Source organism: Camelus dromedarius, chromosome 24, assembly GCF_036321535.1.
Source record: "Camelus dromedarius isolate mCamDro1 chromosome 24, mCamDro1.pat, whole genome shotgun sequence".
NCBI lineage: Eukaryota > Metazoa > Chordata > Mammalia > Artiodactyla > Camelidae > Camelus > Camelus dromedarius.
In genome coordinates, this window is record NC_087459.1 from 6689572 (window position 1) to 6715744 (window position 26173).

At 50.2% G+C, this 26173-nt stretch overlaps 2 protein-coding genes across 6 annotated transcripts; one reads left to right on the forward strand and one right to left on the reverse strand.

Annotated features, from left to right (window-relative positions):
* The first annotated feature begins 52 nt into the window (after positions 1-52).
* On the forward strand, positions 53-13356 carry EEF2KMT (eukaryotic elongation factor 2 lysine methyltransferase). Of its 4 annotated transcripts, none has more exons than XM_031433190.2 (8): positions 53-160; positions 2294-2356; positions 4226-4306; positions 4510-4611; positions 9834-9967; positions 10052-10347; positions 11625-11774; positions 13092-13356. In XM_031433190.2, the coding sequence occupies exons 1-8, from the start codon at positions 65-67 to the stop codon at positions 13190-13192; spliced, it is 1023 nt and encodes a 340-aa protein (XP_031289050.1). In that variant the 5' UTR covers positions 53-64; the 3' UTR covers positions 13193-13356. The 4 variants fall into 4 exon arrangements, with proteins under 4 accessions (XP_031289050.1, XP_064334288.1, XP_064334289.1 ...); XM_031433192.2 differs by lacking the exon at positions 53-160 and adding an exon at positions 2706-2830; XM_064478218.1 differs by lacking the exon at positions 4226-4306 and having other exon boundaries at positions 59-160.
* On the reverse strand, positions 12447-24497 carry ALG1 (ALG1 chitobiosyldiphosphodolichol beta-mannosyltransferase). 2 transcript variants are annotated; one of them, XM_031433188.2, is made up of 14 exons: positions 24262-24497; positions 23247-23324; positions 23032-23135; positions 21825-21973; positions 20296-20385; positions 19845-19955; positions 18948-19069; positions 18718-18756; positions 18316-18375; positions 17414-17524; positions 16175-16289; positions 15229-15304; positions 14945-15064; positions 14041-14175 (listed from the first exon to the last, which is right to left on the reverse strand). In XM_031433188.2, exons 1-13 carry the CDS (start codon positions 24467-24469, stop codon positions 14993-14995), a joined length of 1335 nt encoding a protein of 444 aa, XP_031289048.2. In that variant the 5' UTR covers positions 24470-24497; the 3' UTR covers positions 14041-14175; positions 14945-14992. The 2 variants fall into 2 exon arrangements, with proteins under 2 accessions (XP_031289047.2, XP_031289048.2); XM_031433187.2 differs by lacking the exon at positions 14945-15064 and having other exon boundaries at positions 12447-14175.
* Between the last annotated feature and the right edge of the window lie 1676 nt (positions 24498-26173).

Sequence of the window (26173 nt, forward strand, 5' to 3'; positions counted from 1 at the left end):
CCGCCTCCAGGCGCAGCCCGGCTCCCGCCCCATCTCCTGGGCAACGCCGCGGCCCCGCCCCACCATGGCGCCGGAGGAGAACGGTGAGGCCGCACGCTTGCTGCGGAGTTTCGAGCGCCGCTTCTTGGCTGCGCGCGCACTGCGCTCCTTCCCCTGGCAGGTGGGCGGCGGGGAGCGCGGAAAGCGGATAGGGGGCACTGGGGGTTCGGGGTAGGGAAGGGGCTTGTGCGCACACAGACCCCCCGCCCTCCTCGCCACGTGACGGCCTCTGCTCCCTCGTGGGTCGGGGCTGCACATCCGGCCCCCGGGGCATCGCCTGGGCCCGCGCAGCCTGGCGGCGGGGAGCCAGAGGTCCACCTGCGCGCCCTTGGGCCCACGCTATGCTCAGCCCTCAGCTTCCCCCTTCCTGGGCCCTTCTGTCTCTCCCCTGCTTTTTCAGACTGTATCTCACGAATTGAAGGAATGAGGGGTTTCTTCCCAGCTCCCAAGTTTTAGGATCATGACAGTTCATGACTTTTTTTTGAGCCAGTTACCATCCTGGCCACTGGGTAACAGCTGTTGCTGCTCACTTAAATAGTCAACATCCCCAGGAGAGCGGGTGACCACGCTCCGTCGAGTGCAGTGACCAGATCACAGACACCCTCGGGCCTCGCTGTTCTCTTATGTATCAGCAGCATTGGACAAAATCCTCCCAGAAGCAGCTGATGGAAGAGAGGGAGGTACAAAACAGGCCAGAAAAGAGAGGAAATAGCGCACCTCCCTGGTCGGGGGACCTGCCGTTCCCACACAGGCACCTGGCCGAGGCAGCAGCTTCCTTCTGCCAAGGCAAAGGCTCCAATGACACTACCTCCTTTATAATTTATAATTCACCTGCAGTGAGCTCACTGGGATGACTCAGTTTGGACACATATTCCTCCCTAGGTCTGCCCCCTCTTAAAAGTAGTGGTTAGTCATTTGTGTTCTTTCATTGACATATATAAACCATTTTGCATTTTGGGAGATCATTTCCCATCAGAAAGGAGTATGTACATTTTTTAACCCCAAATTTAAACCTCATAACAGCATCCATGGGTCCCAATTAAGTACTGACTATTAATGTTCACATGAAATGGGTGCTTACTGTGAACCAGGCCCATGCTAAGTGCTTGCGTAGGCTCACCCACAGCACCCATGTGGTGGGGGCTCTTCTCATCATTGGTTTGACTAGGAAAGTTGAGAGCAGCATTGGAAAGCTCAGACCCAGGAGACTGCTTGCTTTGAACCCTGGCCCCACCCTACACAAGCTGTGTGACCTGGGGCAAGTGACTTCATCTCTCTGTGCCTTCATTTTCTTATTAGTAAAACAAGGGGCTATTTCAGGATAATGTGAATATGTGTTAGCTAGTATTTTTATTCTGTCACCAAATGTTTACTGAATGCCTTCCACAAGTCAGGCACCAAGATCAGCAGCGAACAGACAAGGCCCTGCTCTGATGGGAGAGCCAGAGAATAAACAAACAAATGAATAAACAAGAAAACACAGGGAGCAGACAATGGCTGTAAAGTCAATACAACAGGGAAATGTATCAAAGTAGGGGAGTCAGGAAGGCATCCCAAGGAGGTGACATAGGAGCTGGGATCTGAACAGTGAAGCAGTCGGCCTGTTGCAGGAGCACTTCGGGGAGCAGGGAGTACAAAGAATGAGCTGCTGCAAGGAGGCCAGTGTGGCTGGAGTGGAGGGAGCAGGGATAGGACGGGTGGTGGCAGTTGAAGTCAGAGAGAGAGAGGCCTGGCCAGGTCTTGGAAGCCTATCAGGGCATGTCAAGGGGCTCAGGAGAAATGATATGAATTGCCTGGTGTCACATCAGCCAGGCCAGGCTGCCTGATTCTGGAGCCTGAGCTCACTGTTGGGCTGGAGTTCCCTGAGAAAGAGGACAGCATAATGGGCCTGGCAGCTACACGTTCTATATGTCCATTTTAATTCAGGTGTCAAGTCCAGAGCAAGCCCATCAGTTGTTAATGTCTTGGCTGACGAGTTCAGCCACAGAGCTGGTCTGTGACCCAGGAGAGGTTAAGCTGCCAGAGCTAATGCAAACCAGGAGTCTGTCTTCTGACGTTCTTTCTCTGACTCATCCAGGTGTAACCTGGAACTTCTCAAGGTCAGGCTTTCAGCTGCCTGTGGCTTCCACTTCATTTGGCCCCAGGTCCCTGGGGAGAGATCACTTAGCACTTTTGCTAGCATGTCCTATTGCATGTTTAATGTTCCTGTGATTATGCCCTTGAGATTTCTCTCTGCCCCTCTCTCTTTGAATAGAGCCTAGAAGAGAAATTAAGGGACTCATCAGGTTCTGAGCTGCTGCTGAATATTTTGCAGAAGGTAAGAATCACAGAATCGCTGGAACACATCACTGACCTGATTTGCCCATGAAGACATAACGCAAGTGGTGGGTGCACATGTATCCTTTAAAAAGAGAGACACTGCATCTGGGTGTCAGCACCTGAGACAGCTCCAGCTCTTTTGTTTTCTTAGATGAAGACATCAGAATATACGTAATCTGCATGAGAAGAGGGAATCTGGGGGATTTTTTTTTTTAACTGTCCACAGAGAAAATGGAGATGACAGCTGTAGGAACATCTAGAATTCGTTAGCTGCTCAGAGACTTTTTTCTTTATATTTAAGGGGAAAATAAGGAGGCAAGTCTTACCCACCCCTGTGTCTTTTCTAGACATGGATGGGCCCCTGCCTTTTGCAAGTGGGGTTTAGACTCCAAGGCACATGTGGGTGCTGGGTAGAGGCAGGACCATCACTCTGCCTGGCCTGTCCCACCCTGTCCCTGGCCATGTGCATCAGGTAAGGATCACACTGCATCCCAGCTCTCTACTGTCTTAAGGGTCCTGAATCCTTCTGAAAATCCAGAATTACGGTCTCTCCCCCTAAGAGAAAAATGCATGGGAGTTACACACACCCCTGCAACCACCAATCCTGTCCAGGGAGCCCAGGTTAGAATTCCTGTGTGGAGGGTGAACCAAGAGTATCCGTCCGACCACTGAGTAGAGAAGACCTGGCCGCAGCCAAGGAAGACTCCCAGGGCAGTCCAGCCATCCAGGACTGTGAGCTTCGACATCTCTGAGGCCATTGTCTTGCAGCCTACCCTGATTTTCACCCTGAGGATAAAACCTAACAGTGGCCAACTAGAAAGCCCCTGAAGAGTTGCCTGGGCATTTTGTTGCTCTTGAGTAAAATCGTGTCCTTCCAGCCAACAGGCCCCATGTGACCCGGCCCCTACTCTCACTGCTCCTGTCCCCTGCCTCCTCCTTCCAAAATACCAGTCTGGGGCTGCCTCAGAGCCTGCACAAGCTACCCCCCTGCCTGGAACTCGCTCCCGCTGCTCTCTGCTTCTCTAGGCTTTAGCGGAAATGTTTCCCTGAGAGCCCGCATCCCCCTCCACCACATCCCAGGCAGAGCCCACCTTCCTCTGTCCAGCTGGGGATGTGAGCACCAGGAGGGCCAGTGCGGAATCTGCCTTGTCTGCACCAGTTGGGTTCTCACCTCTTCCAGAGAGCCAGGCAATCTCACATTTGTCCTCACCTACAAACTCTAGTTCCTGTTGGCTGCCCTGGGAAAGTATATCTTAGTCCTGCTCTAACAGAATACCATTGACCGGGTGGCTTATAAACAAGAGGAATTTATTTCTTACAGTTCTGGAGGCTGGGAAATCCAAGATCAAGGTGCCAGCAGATTCAGTGTCTGATGAAGGCCCACTTCCTGGGTCATAGACGGCCATCTTCTTGCTGTGTCCTTTCGTAGCAGAAGGGGTGAGGGAGCAATCTGGGCCTCTTTTATAAGGGCACTAATCCCATTTGTGGGGGCTTTACCCTGATGACCTAATCATACCCCAAAGGCCCTCACCTCCTGATATCATCATATTGGGTGTTAGATTCAACATGTGAATTTGGGGTGTACACAAATATTCAGTCTATAGCAGGGTGTTAGCTTGAGTCCATATGCCCCACATTCCTGCCCAGAAAGGGCATTAGAAACACTGCCACAGTCTGTGACACTGTGGTAGAGAAAATTTTTTTATGAAAGGGCTTATATCTTAAGACTTACTCTCAGATGTGTGAGGGTCACCTAAGGCTAGAATTCCAGGGATCGGGTAACTGGGGCTTGCCCTATATTCACTTAAAGCTCACAGGAGACTTAAGGAGAAGTCTTTCCACCAATACACACTGTTCCTTGTCACAGACCGTGAAGCATCCTCTGTGCGTGAAGCATCCACCATCAGTGAAATATGCCCGGGGCTTTCTCTCAGAGCTCATCAGAAAGGTTAGTGATGGGCACTGTCCGTCCGGTAGTCAGGCAGCGTCTGGGACTTGGCTGGCTCTCCAGAAGTGGGCTTTGCCTGCTCAGTGCCCTTTGCCTGCTCTGCAGACCCCATATTGCAGTGGGCTCCCTGGGCAGCTGCTCCCAGCTGGGTTCCACCAGTAACTTAATCCTCTTGCTGAAGCTCTCTCCTTGCCCGCCCCCAGCATGAGGCTGTTCACACAGAACCTTTGGACGAGCTGTACGAAGCACTGGCGGAGGTCCTGACAGCCGAGGAGCCCACCCAGTGCCACCGGAGCTATCTACTGGTAGGAGATATGCGCCCTCCTCCCCACACAGAGTTCATGCAGGCTCCAGTCAGCCACATGTGGGTTCAAATCCTGTCTCATCAGCTCTGTAGTCTTAGATGAGATCAGTTAACCTTCCTGAGCCTCAGTTTCCTCATCTGTAAACTAAGCATTTCAACAAATAATACTTGTCTTATGAGGTGGCTGGGGTTAAATCAGGTAATGCATGTAAATTGCACAGCAGGGATCTGGTGCTCAGACCTCAATAAGTACTTGATGGATGGATATTACTTGATGGCAGTCTCTTCCCACTGTCCACTGCCACCATCCTCAGCAGCCTGACAAATCCCATGGCCTTCTGACTGGTCTTCTGGCTCCTTGCCCCACAAAAATCCATTCTGCACACAACACTTTTTGTTTTGTTTATTCTTTAACCTTTTATTATAAAATAAAACATAGATACAGAAAACGACACAAAAGAATTAGATAGATTACTGAATTGTTGCAAGGCGGCCACCATGGTAACCATGCCAGCCTAGTCAAGGACTTCAGCAGCCTGCCCACAAGGGCCCCGTCTGACCCATCTCCATCCCAGCCGTCCCTCCCTGTAAAAGTAACCACCAATTCCCTTTCAGAGTAATCACTCTGAGGTCTTATCACTGCCACATGTACCTCTGGACACCTGCAATTGGATTTGCCCATTAACTAGGTCGGGCTTAGGACATCCCTTCACCCGTAGTTCCCACCAGCTCTTTCTCCTCGTAGCAGTTCCTCTACTGAACAGCCCTGGCAGTTTGGCCTGGACCACTTTCCGCAGGGCAGGCTTTTGGTTGCACACACATGGTGCTGTTCAGCTTATTCCACCATCCTCTGTTTCCTGCAAATTGGGGGCTGGAATAAGAGGCCCTCTAGACTCATGTCTGTCTGATCCCTTTGGCAAGAACACAGTGTAGGGTTCTAGAAGGCATATCATCTGTTTTTGTTCCCTTCATGGTAGCAGTTGTGGATGCTCAGAGCTTATACTCATTAGTTCATTGGAGGATGCAAAGGGGTGATTTTCTTTCTTTCTTTTAATTAAAGTATAGTTGATTTACAATGTTGTGTTAGTTCCTGGTGTACAGCATAGTGATTGAATTATACATATGTATATTCTTTTTCATGTTCTTCTTCATTATAGGTTATTATAAGATGTTAAATATAGTTTCCTGTGCTATATAGAAGGACCTTGTTGTTTATCTATTCTGTTCAGAGTAGTTTGTATCTGCTAATCCCAAACACCTAATTTATCCCTCCCCCCTCCTTTCCCCTTTGGTAACTGTAAATTTGTTTTCTATGTCTGTCTCTCCCTGTTTTGTAAATAAGTTCATTTGTGTCATTTTTTTTAGATTCCATATATAAGTGATATCATATATTTGTCTTTCTCTGTCTGACTTACTTCACGAAGTGTGATAATCTCTATGTCCATCCAAGGCAAATGGCATTCATTCTTTTTATTGCTGAGTAGTATTCCATTTTCATACACACACACACACACACACACACACACACACACTCTCACACTTACACTCACACACCACAGCTTCTTTATCCAGTCATCTGTCAATGAACCTTTAGGTTACTTTCATGTCTTGGCTATTGTATGTAGTGCTGCTATGAACCTTGGGGTGCATGTGTCTTAGAATTAGAGTTTCCTCTGGATATATGCCCAGGAGTGGGATTGCTGGATCATATAGAAACTCTATTTTTAGTTCCTTAAGGAATCTCCTTACTGTTTTCCATAGTGGCTGCGCCAAATTACATTCCCACCAGCAGTGTAGGAGGGTTCCCTCTTCTCCACACCCTCTTCAGCACTTATTGTTTATGGACTTTTTAATGATGGCCATTCTGACCGGTGTGAGGTGATACCTCACTGTAGTTTTGACTTGCATTTCTCTGATAAGTAGCAATATTGAACATCTTTTCATGTGCCTGTTGGCCATCTGTATGTCTTCGTTGGAGAAATGTCTGTTTAGATCTTCTGCCCATTTTTGGATTGAGTTGTCTGTTTTTTTGTTATTAACTCGTATGAGCTGTTGCATATTCTGGAAATTAAGCCCTTATCCATCTCATCATTTGCAAATATTTTCTCCCAATCCATAGGTTATCTTTTCATCTTGTTTATAGTTTCCTCTGCTGTGCAAAAGCTTAAATGTTTGATTAGATCCCATTTGTTTATTTTTGCTTTTATTTTTATTGCCTTGGGAGACTGACCTAGGAAAACACTGCTATGATTTATGTCAAAGAATCTTCTGCCTGTGTTGTCTTCTTGGAGATTTATGGTGTGCTATATTATGTTTAAGTCATTTTGAGTTTATTTTTGTGTATGGTGTGAGGGAGTGTTCTAACTTCATTGATTTACATGCGGCTGTCCAGCTAAAAAGGTGATTTTCTGATTCTGTAGTTTTGTTTTCATTCATAAGCTGGAGAAATTTTATAAGGAGATGCCTCCTTTCATCCATATTTGTTTACCTACTCATACAGCTCATAGAGGAAAGGCAGGATTCTTTCCTTTTCAAGATAGTGAATGGGTTTCCTATCATTCCCAGTAGAGCTTCAATCCATAGCAAATTGTGTCATTATTGAAGCTCAAAATGTGCTATTTTCAGCCACTTCAAATATGCTTCTGAGCCCTTTTGTATCACCTAATAGTTTTCTTGCTTTACTTTATGTCAAGCTTTTCCAAACTCATATGTTTCCTGCCCAGACCAGGCATCAGCCATGTCTTCAAGAAGCGCTAGTGTCAGGGGGTCAGAGGGATAAATTAGGAGTTTGGGATTGGCTGATACAAACTATTGTGTACAGAATAGATAAACAACAAGGTCCTACTGTATTAGCACAGGGAACTATATTTAATATTGTATAATAACCTATAATAATATTAAAAAGTGTATATATATAATATATATATAACTGAATCATTATGCTGTATACCAGAAATTAACACATTATAAATCAACCAAATTTTTAAAATTTAAAAAAAAAGAAGCAGCCCTAGTTTCTTTCAGTGGGAAATGATATTTAGAGACCACTGTCTGGGCATTAGGTATGATCATTGCTACTGTCTAGGCCTTTCCATGGACAGAGCTAGGATATGAGTGGTGATATGTGTCCATTCTCTTTAAGAGAAAATACTTCGAAGTCCATATTGATGTTTTTAATTCAAAATCAGAATGGCAGGGTTTTTACTCAACCTCTTCTGCTGTCTCCTTCCTTCTACACTGGAAATTCTGGTTCTCAGGAGCACAGGGGATGATGTTAGGATATCCCCCAGCTGCCTGTGGGCTTTATCCCATACTACTCATGCAGCTGTCGCAGAACAACAGTGCTAATTCCTCCCACCAACTGCACTTACTGAAAGCAGTGTAAATTTTTATATGTGCCATCCTCATTCTCCCTGCATGGTTGTCATAAAGCCCCGACTCGGCAGTTCAGAGCAGCTCCAGCTCTGTAGGTCAGAAGTCTGCTGGGTCAGCTGCTTTCTCTTCTTTGAGCATCACAGAGCTAGAGTCAAGGTGTCTGCAGGACTAGGCCCCGGGGGAGAGACCGTTCCAGGAGGCTCAGGTCGTTGGCACAGTTGCATTTCCTACGGCTGCAGGACTGGGGTTTCATCTCCTTGCTGGCGCTTGGACGGATGTTGTTCTCAGCTTCTAGGGACCACCCTGGCCCGTGACTCGTGGTGCCTTCATTCCAAAGCCAGTGACCACTTCAGATCCCTCCTGCCTCTTCTTCTGCATCTCCCAGATGTCAGCCCTGATGATTCAATCGGGCCCACCCAGATAATCCAGGATTATTTCCACATATCAAGTTCCGTACCCTTAAATGCATCTTCAGAATCCCTTTGCCAAATAGCGTAACACAGTCCCAGGTCCCAGGGATTCCAGCGGAAGCATATGGACCCATGCACATAACACAGCGTCTTCCTTCTCAGTCTCTCTCGGTCTGTGTGTTGATGTCTCTCTAGCCATTTTGGTGTCTCAAGTTTGTTTTCTAGGCGGTTCTTTAAGGAGGGCTCGTGGGGTAGACTTTCCTGGAGTTCTTGCTTGTTGATAACAGTTGGAGTCATTTATACTTGAATCCTGACTCACATCTTCTCTCTCTGACTCTCTCAAATATATTTCTCCATCTTCTTTGTCAAAGCATTATTGTGGAAAAGGCTGATGATAATTTAATTTTTTTCCTTTTTATATTACATGCCCTTTTCTCTTAGATGGCCAAAGCATTTTTATTTTCCTTTAAAGTCCAGTAATTCTGTTAGACAACGTCTCAAGGTTGTGATCATTCCTGGGTCAGTGACCCCCAGGTGCAGAGTGTACTCCTTCAGTATTCATTTCAAATCTTGTTTTGGAAGGAATTCTTTCTTGAATTATCATTTTTAGTATTTGTTCTTTGCTTTCCATTTCCACTGAAATTACCTAAAAATGGGTGACATACACAACAGAAATTTAACATCACACAGTTCTGGAAGCTATAAATCCAAAACCAAGGTGTCAGCAGGGCTGGTTCCTTTTGAGGGTTGCAAGGGAAGGGTGTGTTCCAGGCCTCTGTCCTCAGCCTGCAGACAGCCGTCTCCTGCCTGTCTCTTCACATGATCATCCCTCCATGTGTATCCATGTCCCAACGTCCTCTTCTTATAAGGGTGCAGTCAGATTGGATTAGGGCCCCCCTGTACCCTCATTTTAACATGATTCCCTCTGTAAAGACACCATTTCCAAATCAGGTCATATTCTCAGGTGCCGGGAGTGAGGACTTCAGCATATGAATTTGGGAAGGAAACAATTGGACCCGTGACAATCTTTCTTAATTGATTTTTGATTTTGAAATTTCACTCCTTTTCACCTCTTGTGTCTCTTAAGGGTTTTATCTGTTTTTATGTTTTGTTTTGTTTTTATTCTCATGTTCCTTCCAGTAATCTTTATTTCTGGAATAATGTTTTCTGTTAATTGTCCCACATTTCTGAGTGTTTCTAATGGCTGTTTAGGCCTCGCCCCGGGGCCCTCACACCCCTACTACTAGAGCAGTCAAGTTCCCTCCTAGGTGGACCCCTGCCTTTCCAGCTCACAAGGGTCGTGTCACTCCCCTGCTCGGAACCTGCCAGTGGCTTCCCATCACATTTAGACTCAAGTCCTAATTCCTTACGTGACCCATGAGGCCCTCCACGCCTGCCCTGGTCGCTGGATTAATTCTGTCTCCCTGTTTCGGCCCAGCCTTCCGGAGACTCGGTCACGCTCTCTGAGAGCACAGCCATCGTTTCCCACGGCACCACGGGCCTGGTCACGTGGAACGCTGCTCTGTACCTTGCGGAATGGGCCCTAGAGAACCCAGCGGCCTTCACTCACAGGTGACCTGGGGGTGCAGGGCTGGGCCCCCCCTGGGCGGGTCTGCCCAGGCACGGTTACAGAAATGGCCCCCTTCTCCCACCCAGGACCGTCTTAGAGCTCGGCAGTGGAGCTGGCCTCACGGGCCTGGCCATTTGCAAGACGTGCCGTCCCAGAGCATACATCTTCAGTGACTGTCACAGCCGGGTCCTCGAGCAGCTCCAAGGGAATGTCCTTCTCAATGGCCTCTCATTGGAGCCAAGTGTCACCGCCCCCGCCCAGCACCCAGCATTCAAGACCCCTGACACAGAGAATCCCAGGGTGATGGTGGCCCGGCTGGACTGGGACGTCGTGACGGCCCCTCAGCTTGCTGCCTTCTGGCCAGACATTGTCATCGCAGCAGGTACCGCCCAGGCCACTGGAACACAGCCTCCCTGCAATTCCACCCAGCTCTCAGCTCAGGGAAGGGGACAGTGGCTGCTGCCTAGCCGGAGGAATGATGGGACTTCTGGAAGGTCGTGTGGACCTCCAGGGTGACATCAGAGCACAGGGCATGCCTCTTGGGTGCTCTCCTGTGAGAAGTGGCCATGCGTACTCCCACTGTCATGGTTCCATCCTCTGAAGGAAGCAGCTCGTCCCAGCAAGGCCTGGGATAAACAGAGCAGGCCCCAGGGTGCCAGACCAGTGTGACCCATCTTAGCCAGGCCACAGTGCAGTGGGCAGACTTCATGTCCCTCTCCAGCAGCCTAGGGAGGCCTCTTGGATGCCGTCCAGAATCGAAATGAAATGGCCAAAGCAGCCTCAACCCTGCCTCCAGCCCCTTATCTTCAGACGTGGGTAGAAGTGGCCACAGTAACCTTGTCCTTTCAGAGCCACAGAGAGGGCCACAAGATCCTGATTCCTCTGTGTGCCCTGGGCCAGGCCAAGGGTCAGACCGCAGTGGTGTCCAAGTCAGGGAAGGAGCCCTGATTGCCCCCACCTCTGTCAGCTCTTGCTTCCAAAATCTTTGTGCATGTCCGTGTTGTCACCATATGTCCCTGAGGCTGAGGGCTCTGCCTGTATGTCTCTGTCCTGGGTCCACAAAATGAGCCCCACAAGGAGGGACCACCCACAGGGGGGCGGGCCTTGAAGAAAGGGGCACGGCCACCAACAGGCCCACAGTCCTCCACCAGGCTCATCTGGCCCCTGTCTGGCTGACAGTGCTGTGCTCTGGCTTGGCCACAGCCCTGACACCCAGGTCCAGGGCGGCCGGAGCACAGAGGTTTAGCCACTTGCTCTTGGGGGCCCAGCTGGTAGTCGGGAGGGAGCTTGTCCCCAACATGAAAGAAACAAGAAGCCTGAGGCAGAGTCAGGGTTTGCTTCATTAAGCATCTTCTAAATAGGCCATAGGCAAATAATTGATTTTTTCTTTTAAAGGAACACCAGTGAGTCCTGGATATTTTTCATGTGTTGCAGTATCTTTCAGCAGCTTTTTTTCTTTCCTCTCCTAAGGGTTTTCCTTTCTTACTCGTGTAATTTTCTTACCGTCCAACAGCACAAACCTAATAGAACTGCTGCTTTCCAGGCCCTCACCCTGCTGCCAATGTCGGCACAACCCAGAAGCCTCCATCCTGGGGTCCTGGGTCCTGGGTCCTGGGTCCTGGAGGAGCCCCTTTCAGTAACCTGGGGTTTTCATCACAGACGTGCTGTATTGCCCAGAAACTATCCTCTCCCTGGTTGGGGTCCTGCAGAAGCTCTCTGCCTGCCAGAAGGACCAGCAGGCTCCTGACGCCTACGTTGCCTTCACCATCCGCAACCCAGAGACGTGCCAGCTGTTCACCACAGAACTGGGTGAGCCCCAGGCCTCAGGATGGGCTGCTGTCTCTGAGAGGCCAGCCCAGGCCTGCAGGGCCACTGTGCTAACGCTACACAGGTCTGCAGACAGACAGAAATCAGGAAAGTAAAGGAGTGGGGCCCTGGAGACAAATTAGGGAGCCCCAGACCACAATGTGCTGGGCCAGCAGTTCCCGACCCAGGAGGTCAGCAGAGGAGCCAAGGCTGGGGAGGGGTGCTCTGGGGAGGAAGGAGGCAGTTTACATGTTTTTAGGGCAGGTTTTGAGAGCCTTTGGACCTCAGTTTCCTTGTCTGTAAAATGGAGAGGTGCAGTGTTGTCATTCTCCATCTCACCCTCGAAAACACGGCAGTGTAGGGTGGCTAAGTGACCACCCAGGCACCCATGGACTAGAGCCAGACATCTGGCTTCCACTCTCCGCCCCCCACCCCCGCCCTGCGACCCCCACCACTGGCAGTCCTGACCAGGGCTTCCCATGTGCAACGTGGCAGTAGTGCAGAGCCCTGCGCTTGCCCCAGCCCCTACAAGCAAAGCCCTCCCACGCTGCCTCAGTCAACAGAGAGAGAGGACCAGCATCCACCCCCGCACACCCTGTCCCACAGACAGAGAGCTGTGCAGCCTTGAAAAATTAAGTCTTCCAGATGCTTACATGAAAAAACACTCAGGCTGTATTTTAAGTGAAGCCAAGTGCTAAACAGCACATACAGTATATATTTTTATTTTTAAAAAAAAATCATGTTAATACACATATGGGGAAACTCAATATACACCAATGAACATTATTAACATGTTATACTTGGACAGCAAGATCATGACACTTGTACACACTGTATGTCTACTATTTTATTTTTATACATAGTAACTTTTCCATTCATAAAAAACTGCTATGACAAAACGATCCTTACCAAGGGCTCATCAGACATCTGTGCTCACAAAGAGGATGTGAGCCCCTCCTGACGCATGTCTAGCCTCTGAAGGCACCAGGCTGAGCGGTCAGGCAGCCATGGGTTCAAACTTCAGCTCCTCTCAAGCTGTGCCCAGTGACAGGGTGGAGGACAGGTGCAGGGAACCCGATGGGCCCTGATCTGCCAGGGATGCACCTGGCCCAGTGGGCAGATGGAGCAAACCTGGCTGCTGTGAGCTGCCTACAAACTGGATTCCTGTCCCACCCCTGTTGTCTGGATAGGGCCTGGAAATCTGTGGTCTGTACACTCCTCCCTGCCCTCAACCCAGGCCAGTCCCAAAGCCCTGCACTGATAGGGTGGTGTCCCCTCCCCAGAGCCTGCCATCCTGAGATGTGTGTGCTCTGTTTCCAGGCCGGGCTGGGATCCTGTGGGAAGAACTACCTCGTCACGACCAGAAACTGTTTCCCTACGAAGAGCACTCGGAGATGGCAATTCTGAAACTAACGCTGTAGGTTTACAAACGGTTCTGAAGAGTAACATGAAAATTAAATCACTATCCTGGAGAGAATGTTTATGTGGGAAAGCTAAAGCTTTCACTGGACTTGAATGTTTAAAGAATGTTAAATTCTGAATCAGGAACCACAAACTTTTATAATAAAATATAAACTGTTCCAAATGTGTAGGTGCCCCTTTCCGCCAGTCGTCTTAGTTCTTAAGCAAATCACCATAAATCAGAAATGAACTATTTGGCTCAGAGATAAGCATTTCATTTGGGCAAATGAAAACATACACCAAGTCTGTTTTCCCCCAATCTGGACACACATGCCTCACGGGGCCAAGCCTGCTGTACAGCATGCGTCTGCTGCCCTTGCAGTGCGCTGGGCTGCGATGCCAAGGCAGGAAATAAAAATATTACGGACGCAACCAGGCGGATGCTGGGAAAGGCAGGCACCAGGATATAAAACAGGGATTAAGATGTCAAAGATGCCAGAAGCAAGTAACAGAAAAGTAATAATCTTGGGGTGGGGGTGCGGGAAGACTCATAAGACAGGAGAAGAAAAGAGAGAAGTGATTCAGAGCATCCAAAAAAAACCAGGCTGAGACAGTTTCCTAGGCCATAAACTGGTTATTAACTTCCTTCCGCGGGCAGCACCTGATGCCATCCTTACAGCTGCTGTCCACTAGGAGGCGCTGCTCCACAGGGTTTGCCCAGGGACTGGCCAGCAGCTGAAGGAAGCTTCAAGGAGGGGAGTTGGCCAGCTTCTGGGGAAGAAGAGGGAGGGGTGGGCATCAGCGTGAGGATCTCTCTCAGCCATGTCCAGAACAGGACACCTCAGGGATTTCAGTCATTGGCCCGAGAGGGTCATGTGTCCATAATCAAAGGGAACACAGTCTGCTTCCAACTCTCATCCCAGCGAAGCTGCTCTGACTCCTGGAGGTTCTTCCGGAACTGGTTCAGTTTGCCAGTAGGATCGGGAAACTTTGAGAAAAGCATCTAGAAGGAAGATAAAGACCAGAACTTACCTTATCGCCATTTCCTGCCCCTATCCCAGGCTGCCCCCCCCCTTCTCCCAGCAGTCTGGGCTCCTGCCGTACCCCAAACACCAGCTGCCAGGCCAGGGATTTTGCTAAAACCCTTCCTCTGTTGCTGGTGTCCTGGAGCCTCCAGCAGGCCTCCCCTTCTGGCCCAGTTTCCACACCAGGTCTCGCTAACTAACCCTTCTCAACACAGCTCTGACCCAGCAAGCCCCCTCTCTCACTGGGCACAGAGGAGCACTCACGCCCCAGCCCTGCTCCATCTCCTACTCTGCTCCAACTTGACAGAACGGCCAAACTAGTGTTCACCATCCACACCATTCACACCCCAACCTCTGCAGCGCAGTTTCATCCACCAGGAGCACCCACCCATCTGTCTCTGCCCAGCCCTGTCCCACCAAGTGCTGAGAACTAGGCAGTGTCTGTGTCCTTTCCAGCTTTGCTAAACTAAGTCAGGTGTCTGCAGACTACAGCCTGTGGGCTACATGCAGCCCTCCACCCATCTCTGTAAATAAAGTTTTATTGGAGCAGCTACACCCCTTTGTTTGCAGATTGTGGTTGCCTTCACATTACGAGAGTGGTTCCGACAGAAACTATGGCAAAGTCTAAAATATTTTCTATCTGGGCTTTTTCAGAAAATTGGCTGTCCTTCATCTCAATTGTCAAGAATGATGGCATTACTTTCTGTAATTTGTAATAAGAAATAAATATGCTTCAAAGACACCCACCCATCTCCTAAGGCTGGTCCAGGAAGCTCCCTTCACTCCTCTCCGTTCTCAGGTGCCACTGCTCCCTAAATGGCACACACGGTCCACCTGGCTCGCAGCATCACCTGTGTGGCCTGAGCTCTGTAAACGCAGACGGCAGGTGGGGTGAGCCCTGATTCCCCAGGGGGCCACTGGGGCCAGACTGCTGCTCCCTTCCCCAGCCTTTTACCCAGACCCAGCTCAGGCCTGTCCAGCTGCAGGAAAACTCCAACACCCTGCAAGCCCTGGAGTCGGGGCAGACCCACCTGCAGCTGAGCAGCCAGTTCCTCCGAGTCCTCAAACACCAGGCCATTTTCCTCGTGCTTCACAAGCTCGTGTAAACTGCAGAGAGGGTGGCGGGAGGTCTGAGAGCTACCCCAGAGGAGAAACAGAACCCACGGTGCCCACCTGGACCCCCACCCCACCTGCAGGCCTAGCCAGGGGTGAGGAACAGTCACAGTCTGGTTCAGTGAGCCTGTTCTTGGATTTGGCATCTGCATAGAAAAGAGACCTAGAAGGATACACATTAAAAATCCAAATGGATTTGGGGAAGAAGTAAATGGGCATTTGGACTTTCTGTGCTACATACTCTTTTCAGAGAACATATTCAGTAAGTTCTATGTTTTGTTTGTTTTTCTTAATTCCACAGCAGAGGAACCGGGTAAAAGGCAATCCCTCTGAAGGCAGGCTCGGGAGTGATCAAGGGGTAGAGCCCAGCATGGTCTGAACCCGGGGTCAACATCCTGGATTTCCTCCTGAGGCTGGCTCCTCAGTCCATGGGGGAGCCACCATTTCTAGAACCTCTGCCCTCTCACATCCATCTTTGCCAGGAAGAGCGGAGACAGAATTACACTCACTTAACTGATTCAAATCCAACTCTATGAGCTCAAACAAGAGGGACAGAGAAATAAGCCCATGTAAGTTGTGCGAGCAATTGCACCACTATATCCCATGAGCACAAGCCCCCAAGTCAAGTATTAAGACTCCTAGTTTTTACTCCACATGAGCTCTAAGGGGAAGCCACCTATTTGTTGGGGGCACAGCCCACCCCCCAGGAACCACAAGGGCTCATGCTTCCTCTGATGGCGGAGCTACACAGATCAGAGGCGGCACCCTCCAGGGAGGTTTCTGGGGCAATTCTGACTGCCCTGGCCCCCCACCAGCTGCTGACTTGAGAACCTAACTCCGGAAAGATTCAGTTTCTGCTCCTACCACTGGAAGTTCACGGCGCACACGGGCAGGCAGCACCCGAACATATCCACCACCTTCATGGGCAGGTCCAGGCCGCTGGAGGACCGGTGCAGGCAGACGCCCAGGTCCGCGGACCCTGCAGGGCGAGGGTGAGGGGGCCGTTACTGCAGGCTGTGCGCCCAGTGACAGGACAGTGGACCAAGGCCTGCAGTGAGGAGTGGAAAAAGGGTAGTAATGCCCCCAACCCTTGTACAGCTGCCTGGAGTTGGCTGAGCAGCCAGGCCTGGGTCACATGTACTTCCCACCTGCTGCCCCTGGTCACTCGGCCCTTTCTGCCAACTACCTGCCCATCACCAATATTTTTATCTAAACTGACCCCCTTTTTCTCCTCAACCACGATTTATTTTAAAAGAAGCCGTAGCAATTATTGTTTAATTGGTTCAGAGTTTCTACTTGGAGTGATGATGTTTTGGAAAGGGACCGTAGTGATGACTGCACAACGCTGAGAATGTAATTAATGCCACTGAACTGCATATGCTTAAAAATGTAAAAATGATTTAAATGGCACATTTTGTTATGTATATTTCATCACAATAATTAGGAAAAGAAGCCAAAGCAGATGCAAAAGAAAACCAGCTGTCACTGTGAAGATAAGTTATGGCAAATAAGCCACTTCGTGTCGCTCAGTGTGGGCTGGGAGCTCCTGCCTACAAAGGCTGTGCCCCCGATGGCTCACTGGCCTTAGAGACTTAATCAGCACCAAGCCAACATGCCCTCCCCAGTGATCAAGGCAGAAGGAGACAGAGAAACGGGGCTTCTCCCTGGAAGAGTCCACATTGTTTAATGCGTGGTCTCTGCACCTCCCAGACATGGAGACAGTGGCCCCAACCCAAGCCCAGCCCAGCCCTTCTGCCCAAGAGAAGAGCAGGACTGAGTGGAGGTTGTGGAGGCCAAGAGCACTGAGAAGTAACCTGAGTTACGCAAACAGTTCCGGGGCCCACCAGGCAGGGAGGAGCTAGCACACCAGGAAACAGCCTTGTCTCCAGGAGTCCAGCCAGGGCCCAACCCAGCCTGAGGCCTGCATGTGTAGGGCCTTTGAGCAGAGTATGATCTTAAATCTTTAAAGGGTTATAAAAACAAAGAATATGCAAAAGAGGTCAGTAAAATAGTTACTATCTGGCCCTTTTCAGAAAAACTGTCCCCTGCCCTCAGGTATTTCCTTTCAAGCCTCAGCCCTCTCCCCTCCTGCCAGACTCTTACCTAGAAGCAAGGGGTAGTCCTCGGCCTCCAGCCATGGGGTACAGACCTGGATGTGCTGGAAGTGCTTCTGGCAGATGAGGCGGCTGTAATACTCCTTTAGAGGCCCCTTGCCTTACAGAGAAAACCAGAGTCAAGGCACCGGGCCCACATCTGGCCCAGTCCCACAGCTCCAGGCCTGAGAAGCCCCTGAGGGGGTGGGGGAGGAGGAGTGAATAGAAGGCCCACACTTGGCAGCTCTGATCAGGCCCCCATCCAAGCCCCTTCCAGAAATGACCCCCAGGGCCTGACCACTGAGGCCATGGCCCATCTCCGCAGCAACCTGTGCCCAGCAGGCCTCAGGCTGGGAACTCAGCCAGGATAAACTCTGGCCAGGCACCAGAGTGCCCACCGATACAGCTTCTCAAACGGATTGTCCCTGTGCCCCGCCTGGCCCCCCAGGTGGGATCCTGCCACCTCGGGGGTCCAGGGGCCAGGAAAAGGGGAATGCCCAAGGTGGGGCAGCTGCTCAGGACCCTCCTCCTCCAACCAAACCTCTTCTGCTTCTCTCTCTCTTCACTGGACTATATGGAAATAGTTTTACATAGGACAGTGGACTTTTGATTAAAAAAAAAAACGAAGATGCTTGGAAACCACTGTGAAGTAGAAAGCTCAGTGTCTCTGGGGTTGTGCTATCTCACATTCAAATCCAGACTCCCTGCCTTGCCATGAAGCCTGCTGAGCCTCAGCTTCCCGCTGTGTCAAGCTGATGTACAAAACCACACATCAGAGTTGGGGTGAGGATTAACAAGACAACAAACACCACATGCCTGACATGGGGAAGGCATACTACAAAGGCTGCATGTCTTCCGTCCCCTCCACTGCCCCCGTTTAATATGGGAACAGGGATGGTCCCAGGTGGGTACCTGTTATGGCACAGACCAGAGAAGGGAGGCTTTCTCCATCCACAATCAGCTGTTCAAACTCTAAGTTTAAGAAAATAAATACATGGTAACTAAGATCATGTAGTCAGGTGAGTGAGGGGCTGATGGGAGTGGTTGAGGGGGGAGGGAGTGGGGGGAAGGGGGGAGGGGAACTGCTCTCAACCACAAGCTCCCTCTCCTGGAGGTGACACTTCAGAGCTAGGCTGGTCACTCAACGACTCAAATGGGGACTCAGGCCCCCCACCTCCACCCTGTGTACTCAGGCTGGCCAGTGACCCTGGGGTCAGGAACACCCTGCAGAGGACACCACGCAAGGCCAGAAGAGTATCTCGCAGCTCAACAGCCCCTGACAAGCCCAGCTCCTGACCACAGCCACACACCTACTTTCTAATGCTTCCAGCAAGATGGAGAAGTCTTCATCCTCTACGAAAAAAGAGAACCAAGGGTCATGGGCTGGTTTCTAGAAGCCTCCCCACCCAGCTCAATGTGTTCCCACTTCTCGGGGGACCCATGTCCCCAAATACATGTGAGGCACAGGCCTGGTAGGGGTGAGGAGAACACAGGCTCAGCCAGGTGCTCATATGAGCCCCAAGTGCCCAAGAGGGTCCTGAGACCTGTCCAGCTCGTGCTGCTGACCAACAGGGCCGGCCGCCTGCAAAGGTGAGTCACCATTCCGCTCTGGGAATCCCGCTCTGTGAAGGCCGACCTCTCCATGACCAGGTCCGAGGGTTCTGAGCTGAAGGAGCAGAAAGAGCCCATGAGCTGCCACAGAGCAGACCCTTGGGGCTCAGGATGGCTGTCTCCCACCAGAGTGAGGCCCGCGGGCCCCCAAAAGTTGGGGTGTGGCCATCTCAGAGCCACCAGGTGGCCCTACCACCTGAGGCCTGGGCACAGACCTGCACCTTGCTTTCTCTCTTTATCAGCATGTTTGTGTTGCTAGGCGCTGAGGCCACAAGCAGATAAGACCAACTCGGCCCCTGTCTTCACGAGGTTTACTGTTCTTATCAGCCCCTTGACTTAAGAAGAGAATGCCGTGACCCCTCCAACTGCTCCCAGGTTACTGAGAGGAGCAAAGATCAGGTGTGTGGAGAGCTGCTCAGAGGGGCTCCCCTTACCACCAGGAAATGTCCAGAGAACACACAGGTGCACAGACCATGCCACGGGGTCAGGAACTGTGGGCAGGAGAGTAAGGACACCCACAGCCTAAGGCAGGGCAAACGCTTCCTTAAAGGGCCAAGAGTAGACCCTGGAGGCTTTGAGAGCCATGCGGTCTCTGTTGTAAGGCTCAGTCTGGCTCTTGTAATACGGAACCAGCCACGGATAATACATAAACAAACAACGTGCTGAGTTCCAACACAACTTATTTACAAAGACCGGCAGCAGCCCTGCAGCCAAGTTTGCCAAGCCCTGGATTAGTGGATCCCCAGATCTGCAGCAAGAAGACAGGGAAGAGGTCAGGTCAGCACTGAGCATAAAGGAGGGCGGCTGAAAGCTGAAGACAGCTGACTTACCGGGCCCTGAATGCCGAGTAGGTGCGGCTCAGCTTCATAAAGAGCTGGTGTTGCAGGTTCAAGGGCGTCTCTTTAAAGAAAGATGCTGGCTTGTCGTAGACGGTCATGGCTCTGCAATGAGACTGCAATGAGATTGTTGAGGGGCTCCAGGGAGGGCCGAAGACAGGCCTAAGGAATATAAGACCCAGAAGGATCCACAAGAAGGGTGCTTGAAGATCCAGAGTCTCAGATGACAACAATAAGCTTTAGAATTACGTGGAGAAGCACAGAGAGAACTGCCTGGACCAGCTGGCTGGCTGGGGAAGAAAACTCCAGCCTCCTACTCCCTCAGCTTCTCCCAACCAGGAACCACCTCCCGGGCCCCTGGGGTCTTCCGATGCCTCGCCCACGTGACACAGCAGCTGGGAGCCAACAGTGCTGGGAGGGACCCCTCGTCTCCCAAGGACCCTACTTGATGCCCCAGTTTTCCACCAGGTCTTCCCGCATCGCGTTGGTCACACACAGGTTCAGGTGGGAGAGGCGTCCAAACAGCTTCTCGTACCTGAAGAGACATTATCAGTGATCAGCCAAGAGCCCTGGGTGGGGCACCACCCCCACCAAAGCCATGGACTCGACACCTTCTGATACTGAAGACGCTATAGAGCTGGGGTCTCCCAAATCGGGTGGCTGGCAAGGCACCTTCCCAGTGTCTGCGCTCAGTTCTAACTGTACCGTTATTTCTTTCAAATCTTTCTTTAAATTGTATTGCTTTTCAGCTTAAATACAATTACTTTCAAGGGAAACCGTACATCACTACAGAAGGGAAAGTCCAGTCTCTTGCCATAAAAAGAAGAAATATAATAAAGGCCTCCTTATTAAATCTCAGCCACACTGCGCTACTCCCCGCAAGGGCTGTGGGGCTGACGTGCACTCCCAGTGTGTTACAAAGGGAGTTTCACAAATGTTAGAAAGGTGTTAATGACAGATTGGCTCCGAAGATTTGAGCCCTGATGACAGGGCAGAAATGAGAACTGGAAGTCATGGCCTGTTTCTCACTCAGGATGCAGAGAAAGCTCCCAAGTGGGCTGCCCAAGACTGAATTTTGGAGCTCACACTCATTAGCTGTGTGTCGACCCAATGGCCCTCATCCTCAGTTTACTGGTTTGAAAAAGGAAAGTGATCACAGAACACCCTCACTGGGGGGCAGTGAAGACTGAATGGGATAAAAGGCTTCATCTGAGGCCTGGTATGCAGCAAGCGCTCACTGATTGCTGCTGTGGCTGCTGCTACTACCACCATCCATGAATGACCCATGAGGGGAAAGTCCACAGCCGGCCAACGGCTTGAGGCTGCAAGTCCACACCGAAGCAGATGGTATAACTCAGGCTCAGAACACAATGCTGCTTCCTCCTCCAAGTCCAACCTGCTCCCAAGGCCCTTCTTCCCTTTCCCTGTCTCATTAGCTTCAGCAGACTGTGGCCCATGCCCCTACCTGCCAGCAGCAGCCCCCAGTCTTCATTTGGAGATCTGGTCTGGGTGCACCTGGGACCCCAGCTCTCCAGTGGAGCTCTTGTCCCCAGCCTGAGACGACGGGGTACTGCAGCCCCCTGGGCTCAGTGGAAGGTCAGGGGACACCAGGTGAGCAGGAGCTAATCAGAGGCTCGCTCTCTCCACTGGGCCTGATGGGGTGAGAGCCAGGGGAGCTCCCAGCGCCTGAGAAACACCTCTGGGAGCAGGTGTGGAGGGAGATGAAAGAGGTCCTGATGACACCCTTTTTGGGCTCAAAGTCAGCCATTTCTCCGACTTTTCAGTTTCATGGGCCAACAAATGCCCTCTGTTCAGGCCTGTTTCTATCACTTGTAACTGGCCTCAGCCCAACTCCCAGCCTTGCCCTCACCCTGTCAGAGCAAACAGAGAACCAGCCTCACCAGGTCTCCACACTAGCCCTTCTTCCCGCCATGGTTTGGGGACCGTGTCTGCACCCTCCTCCCAGACCCTCACCACTTGGCCAGCAGAACGATGGGGTGGCTGGGGCCATGCACCAGACCCATAATGGAGTAGCCATAGTTGTGCCAGTCGATGACGAGCTTGCTCCCACAGAGGCAGCCTGCAAACCAGCAGACGGCAATGGCAGGCAGGCCCGGAGGGTTCTGGGAGAGAGAGACTTGAATGAAGAGGAGGAAAGCAGACCATGGTCGAGAATAAAACAAGGGAAAACAGTTGCAATGTACATGGCAAAGAGTCAGTTATCTTTACAGCGCTCTTAATAAGCAAAAGAAAGACCCTCTTCCTTACCAAAAGGTATAAAAAGTCATGAAAGAAATAAAACTGACCAACCCAAAAAGTCCAAGATCATTGATACCCAAGGAGACAAAAAATGGAATGAGGAGGTGCCATTTTTCATCTGTCATAACAGAAGCCCTAAAACACCTAGCAACAGCTGGTGGTGGGGAGAACATGGCGGAAGAGGCCTCCCCACTGGGTTGGGGATAAACTGACCCAGCCTTACTCTAGGACTATCCAGTAACACATCACAACATTTAAAAAGTGCTCTGACCAAGCACTCCCACACCTAAGAATGTATCCCAAGAAACTGGACCCATGCAAAAGACACATGTTCACCGATGCTCTTTGCCACATTATTCGTAAAAGTAAAAAAATCAGGAAGAATCTGAGTGTTCATTAAGATGAGACTAAATATATACTTAGGGTACATCACATATTGGGATACAATACAGCCAATTAAAAGAAAGCTTCTCTATGTTAAAAAGCAGTGAAGGTAAGAGGTTAAGAGCATAATTCCAGAACCAGAGTGACACCCTGGTTCAAATCCTGACTCCATCACTTCCAAGCTGTATGAAAACAGGCCAATTACAGAACCTCTCTGGGTCTAGGTTTCCTGATCTCTAAATGTAGGTAATACATGAACCTACTTCCTCAGATTGCTGTGAAACATTAAATGAGATAACACATATAAAACATATATAATAAGTACAATGTAAGACTATCTGTAACGACATTAAAAAACAGAAGGGATGGGTACTATAAATAGAATGGACACATACCATAAACTCATGTTTTTTAAAGTTTATACATACACTCATGAATATGCAATTTATTTACCAATTTGTACACTTTTTAAAAGACTGGAAAGTAAAGAAAACTGTTAACAGTGGTTCTCACAGTGAGAGGCGGAGCTGACATGTACCTGGAGAAAGATGTAGGCTGCTGGCTCCCTGCACAGCAACTTCCACAGCAAGTGCACTGCCTGAAAAACAACCTTGATTCCATACTGGAGAATGTGGGGCCCAACTGCAAATCAGAAAACGGCTATTACTAGTATAGGAGTTCTTGGCAGTCTGTAGATTCCTCCCCACCACACACTCAGAGATTCAGAGGAATCTGAGGGTGACTGCTTCCTACCTGCAAATCTCCGAATTTCTGTCAAACTCACAATCCGAATTCTGTCACTTTGCAAGAGTTCATCGCGGGGTTTGGAGTCTGAAAAAAAAAATGTCCCCTTCAATATGCTGGACAAGATGGTCTAATTTAAAGTCAGATGTTCCCCGGCCCCTAGGCTGAATAGGGGAGAGGGTCTTGGGAAGTAAGACCTTCCCAAAGCTCTCTCTGTTCCTCAGTAGCCAGAAAAGAGAATGAGGCCAGTTCTTTCCCAGATTCCACTTGACCACCCACAGAAAGAGGGCCAGAACTTTATCCACTTTTACAATGGCTGGCACATAATAGGCACTCAGCTGATCTAGATTCCCTGGGTGATAGAATTATCCCACCACAGAGACCCCTAGGGAGTCCCACCCCACCCCCTCACCCTGGGATGCAGACTCTAAACAAGGAACAGAGGCAATCACTGCTATTCATTCCTGCTTTTCTGTGACACAGGGTTGAGCTACTCTCGAGAAAGATGTCAGAGTGGAGGAGGATGGAGAAGCAGACACCCCTGCCCCTCACACTAAGGGAAAAAGCTGGACATGCTAAAAAATGAAACATCTTCTGCCTGCAGAGGGTGAGGAATGGAGAGGAGACAAGTTGCCTGTCGGCTCAGACACAGCCTGACAAGAGTAGCCTTAGAGATGTGGTTGCCAGCACTGGCCCGGGAGTCACATGCACCTGGGTTCCAGTCCATCTTTCCACTTACTAGGAGGAGTAAGACTATGCACTGAGTTCATTTAGCTTAGCACAGTCCTGGCATATGGCAGGCGCTCGATTAACGCTGGCTGTTCCTAGAAACCTACCCAGCAGAGGCTGGGCAGAAATCTGACAACAGCTGTCCAGGCCAGTACCCAGTTTGCTCAATTTCAGAGAGCTGGCGGCGGGAGGAGAGAGAAAAACGGCGCCCCCACCTCGGCCCCTGTTGGGTGGTCAAAGCCGAGGGTCAAAGACTGAGAGAAGAGTCTCCCTCCCAGGCTCCCCCGGCACTCACTGCTGAACCCCAGGATGGTCACGGAGAAGCCACACTTGGCCAACGACAGCGCGTGGTACTGCATGCGGGGGCTGCGGCCCACGTCGCCCAACACCACGACAATCACGTGCCGGGCCGCGCGCCCCCACCGCCAGCGCTTCCACGCCACCAGCAGCAGCAGCGGCAGGGACAGGGACAGCGCCAGGAAGGACACGCAGGAGACAGCCATCTTGGCGCGCCAGCAACAGTCACGTGACCTCGCTTCCGCGGGCTGACAGCGCTGTGCGCAGCCGCAGACCGAGGCTCCGCGGTGGGCGGAGAGAAGGGAGGCCAAGGCTTGGTTCCCTAAGCAGCGGCCGGTGGAACCTCTGAAGAGCTCCTGGAGGCTGAGTTATAGTGGTATTAAAGTAAAGCTGTTACCATGTGGGGATCAAGGAACATTTTGTTTTCAAAGTTGTAAGATAATTTCAAAATATAGTGAGGCAGCAATTTGGATGAATCGCATAAACACAATGTTGAGAAGAGACCACACAGCAGAGTGCATACTGGCTGATTCCATTTATATAAAATCAAAACTACTCTTTGCTGTTAGAATTCAGGGGCGTGACCTGCCTTGGGGGGTGGGGGAGTGAGTGGGAGAAGGCCAGTGGGGAGCTGGTGGTGGGTTTTTGTTTTGTTTCTTGATCTGGGTAATCCGTTTGGGAAAATTCATCAAGCAGCAAACATTCATTTTTAAAGATGTATGTTGTACTTGAATAAAACATTTGAGCTATAAAAAGAAAAAGAATAGGAAAGGACAAAGAAGGAAGTGAAAACCATAAAGATTTTAAATGTCCGTAGTAAGAAGGAAAATTTCCCCACTGACCCTCCCATTTCACCTCCCAAAGTAACCTCGACATGGTTTTGCGTGGGTCCGTGTGACAGCGTTTTGACTCTGAAAGAGGTCCTCTTGCTGAAAAACATGGAGAGCATGTTGGTAAAGCCACCGCCCCTGCCCTCACCTTGGGAGCTGCCTCAGAACCTGCAGGGTGCTGGGCACAGCGACCACCTGCCCTTGGCCCTACCTTACCAACTCACCGGTTGGATAAAGAAACATCACAGCACCTCCTCCCTTGATGAGAGCCTGGACTGGGCAGCACCATGCTGATGCAATTACCCAGGGACCCTAGAACCCAGCTCAGGACTTGGCATGTATCTCATTTGCATCTCAAAATAGCCCTGTAACTCCCCTTTTTACAGATAAGAACACTGAAGGTCACACCATTGGTTAGTATGTGGCAGACACAGGACTTGAAACCTGAATTAAAGAGGGTAAGGAAGGATGAGTAAATGTGTACAGGTGGAGGGATGGGCTGACCAACACCGTGTGCAGCTCATTAGTCCCCCAGTTCTCAGAGAGGCCCCTGCCTTCAGTTGCATGTGCCAGAGGCTGGAACACGTGCCCTGCCCACTCCGTGCACCCTCTGTGGTGGGGCAGGGCTGGGATCCAGAGACCTCAGCCTCATGGGTCCCTTGATCTTTAGCAAATCACTTTCTATCATTTGGCTTTACTGACCGGTAAATTAAGAGAGCAGGACTTCACATCTCAGAGAGCCCCTCTTGTTCTGATGATCTAAGAGGATAAGGACCAGATGCCATGGTTGTGACAAATCAAGAGTAAATGGGGGCAGGGATAAATTGGGAGTTAGAGATTTGCAGATACTAACTAATATATACAGAATAGATAAACAAAAAGCTTATACTGTATAACACAGGGAACTATATTTGATATCTTATAATAACTATGGTGAAAATGAATATGAAAACCAATGTACATATGTTCATGTATGACTGAAATATTGTGCTGCACACTAGAAATTGACACAACATTGTAAACTGACTATACGTCAATAAAATATTATATATGTGCAAAAAGAAAAAAGAGTAAACGCCT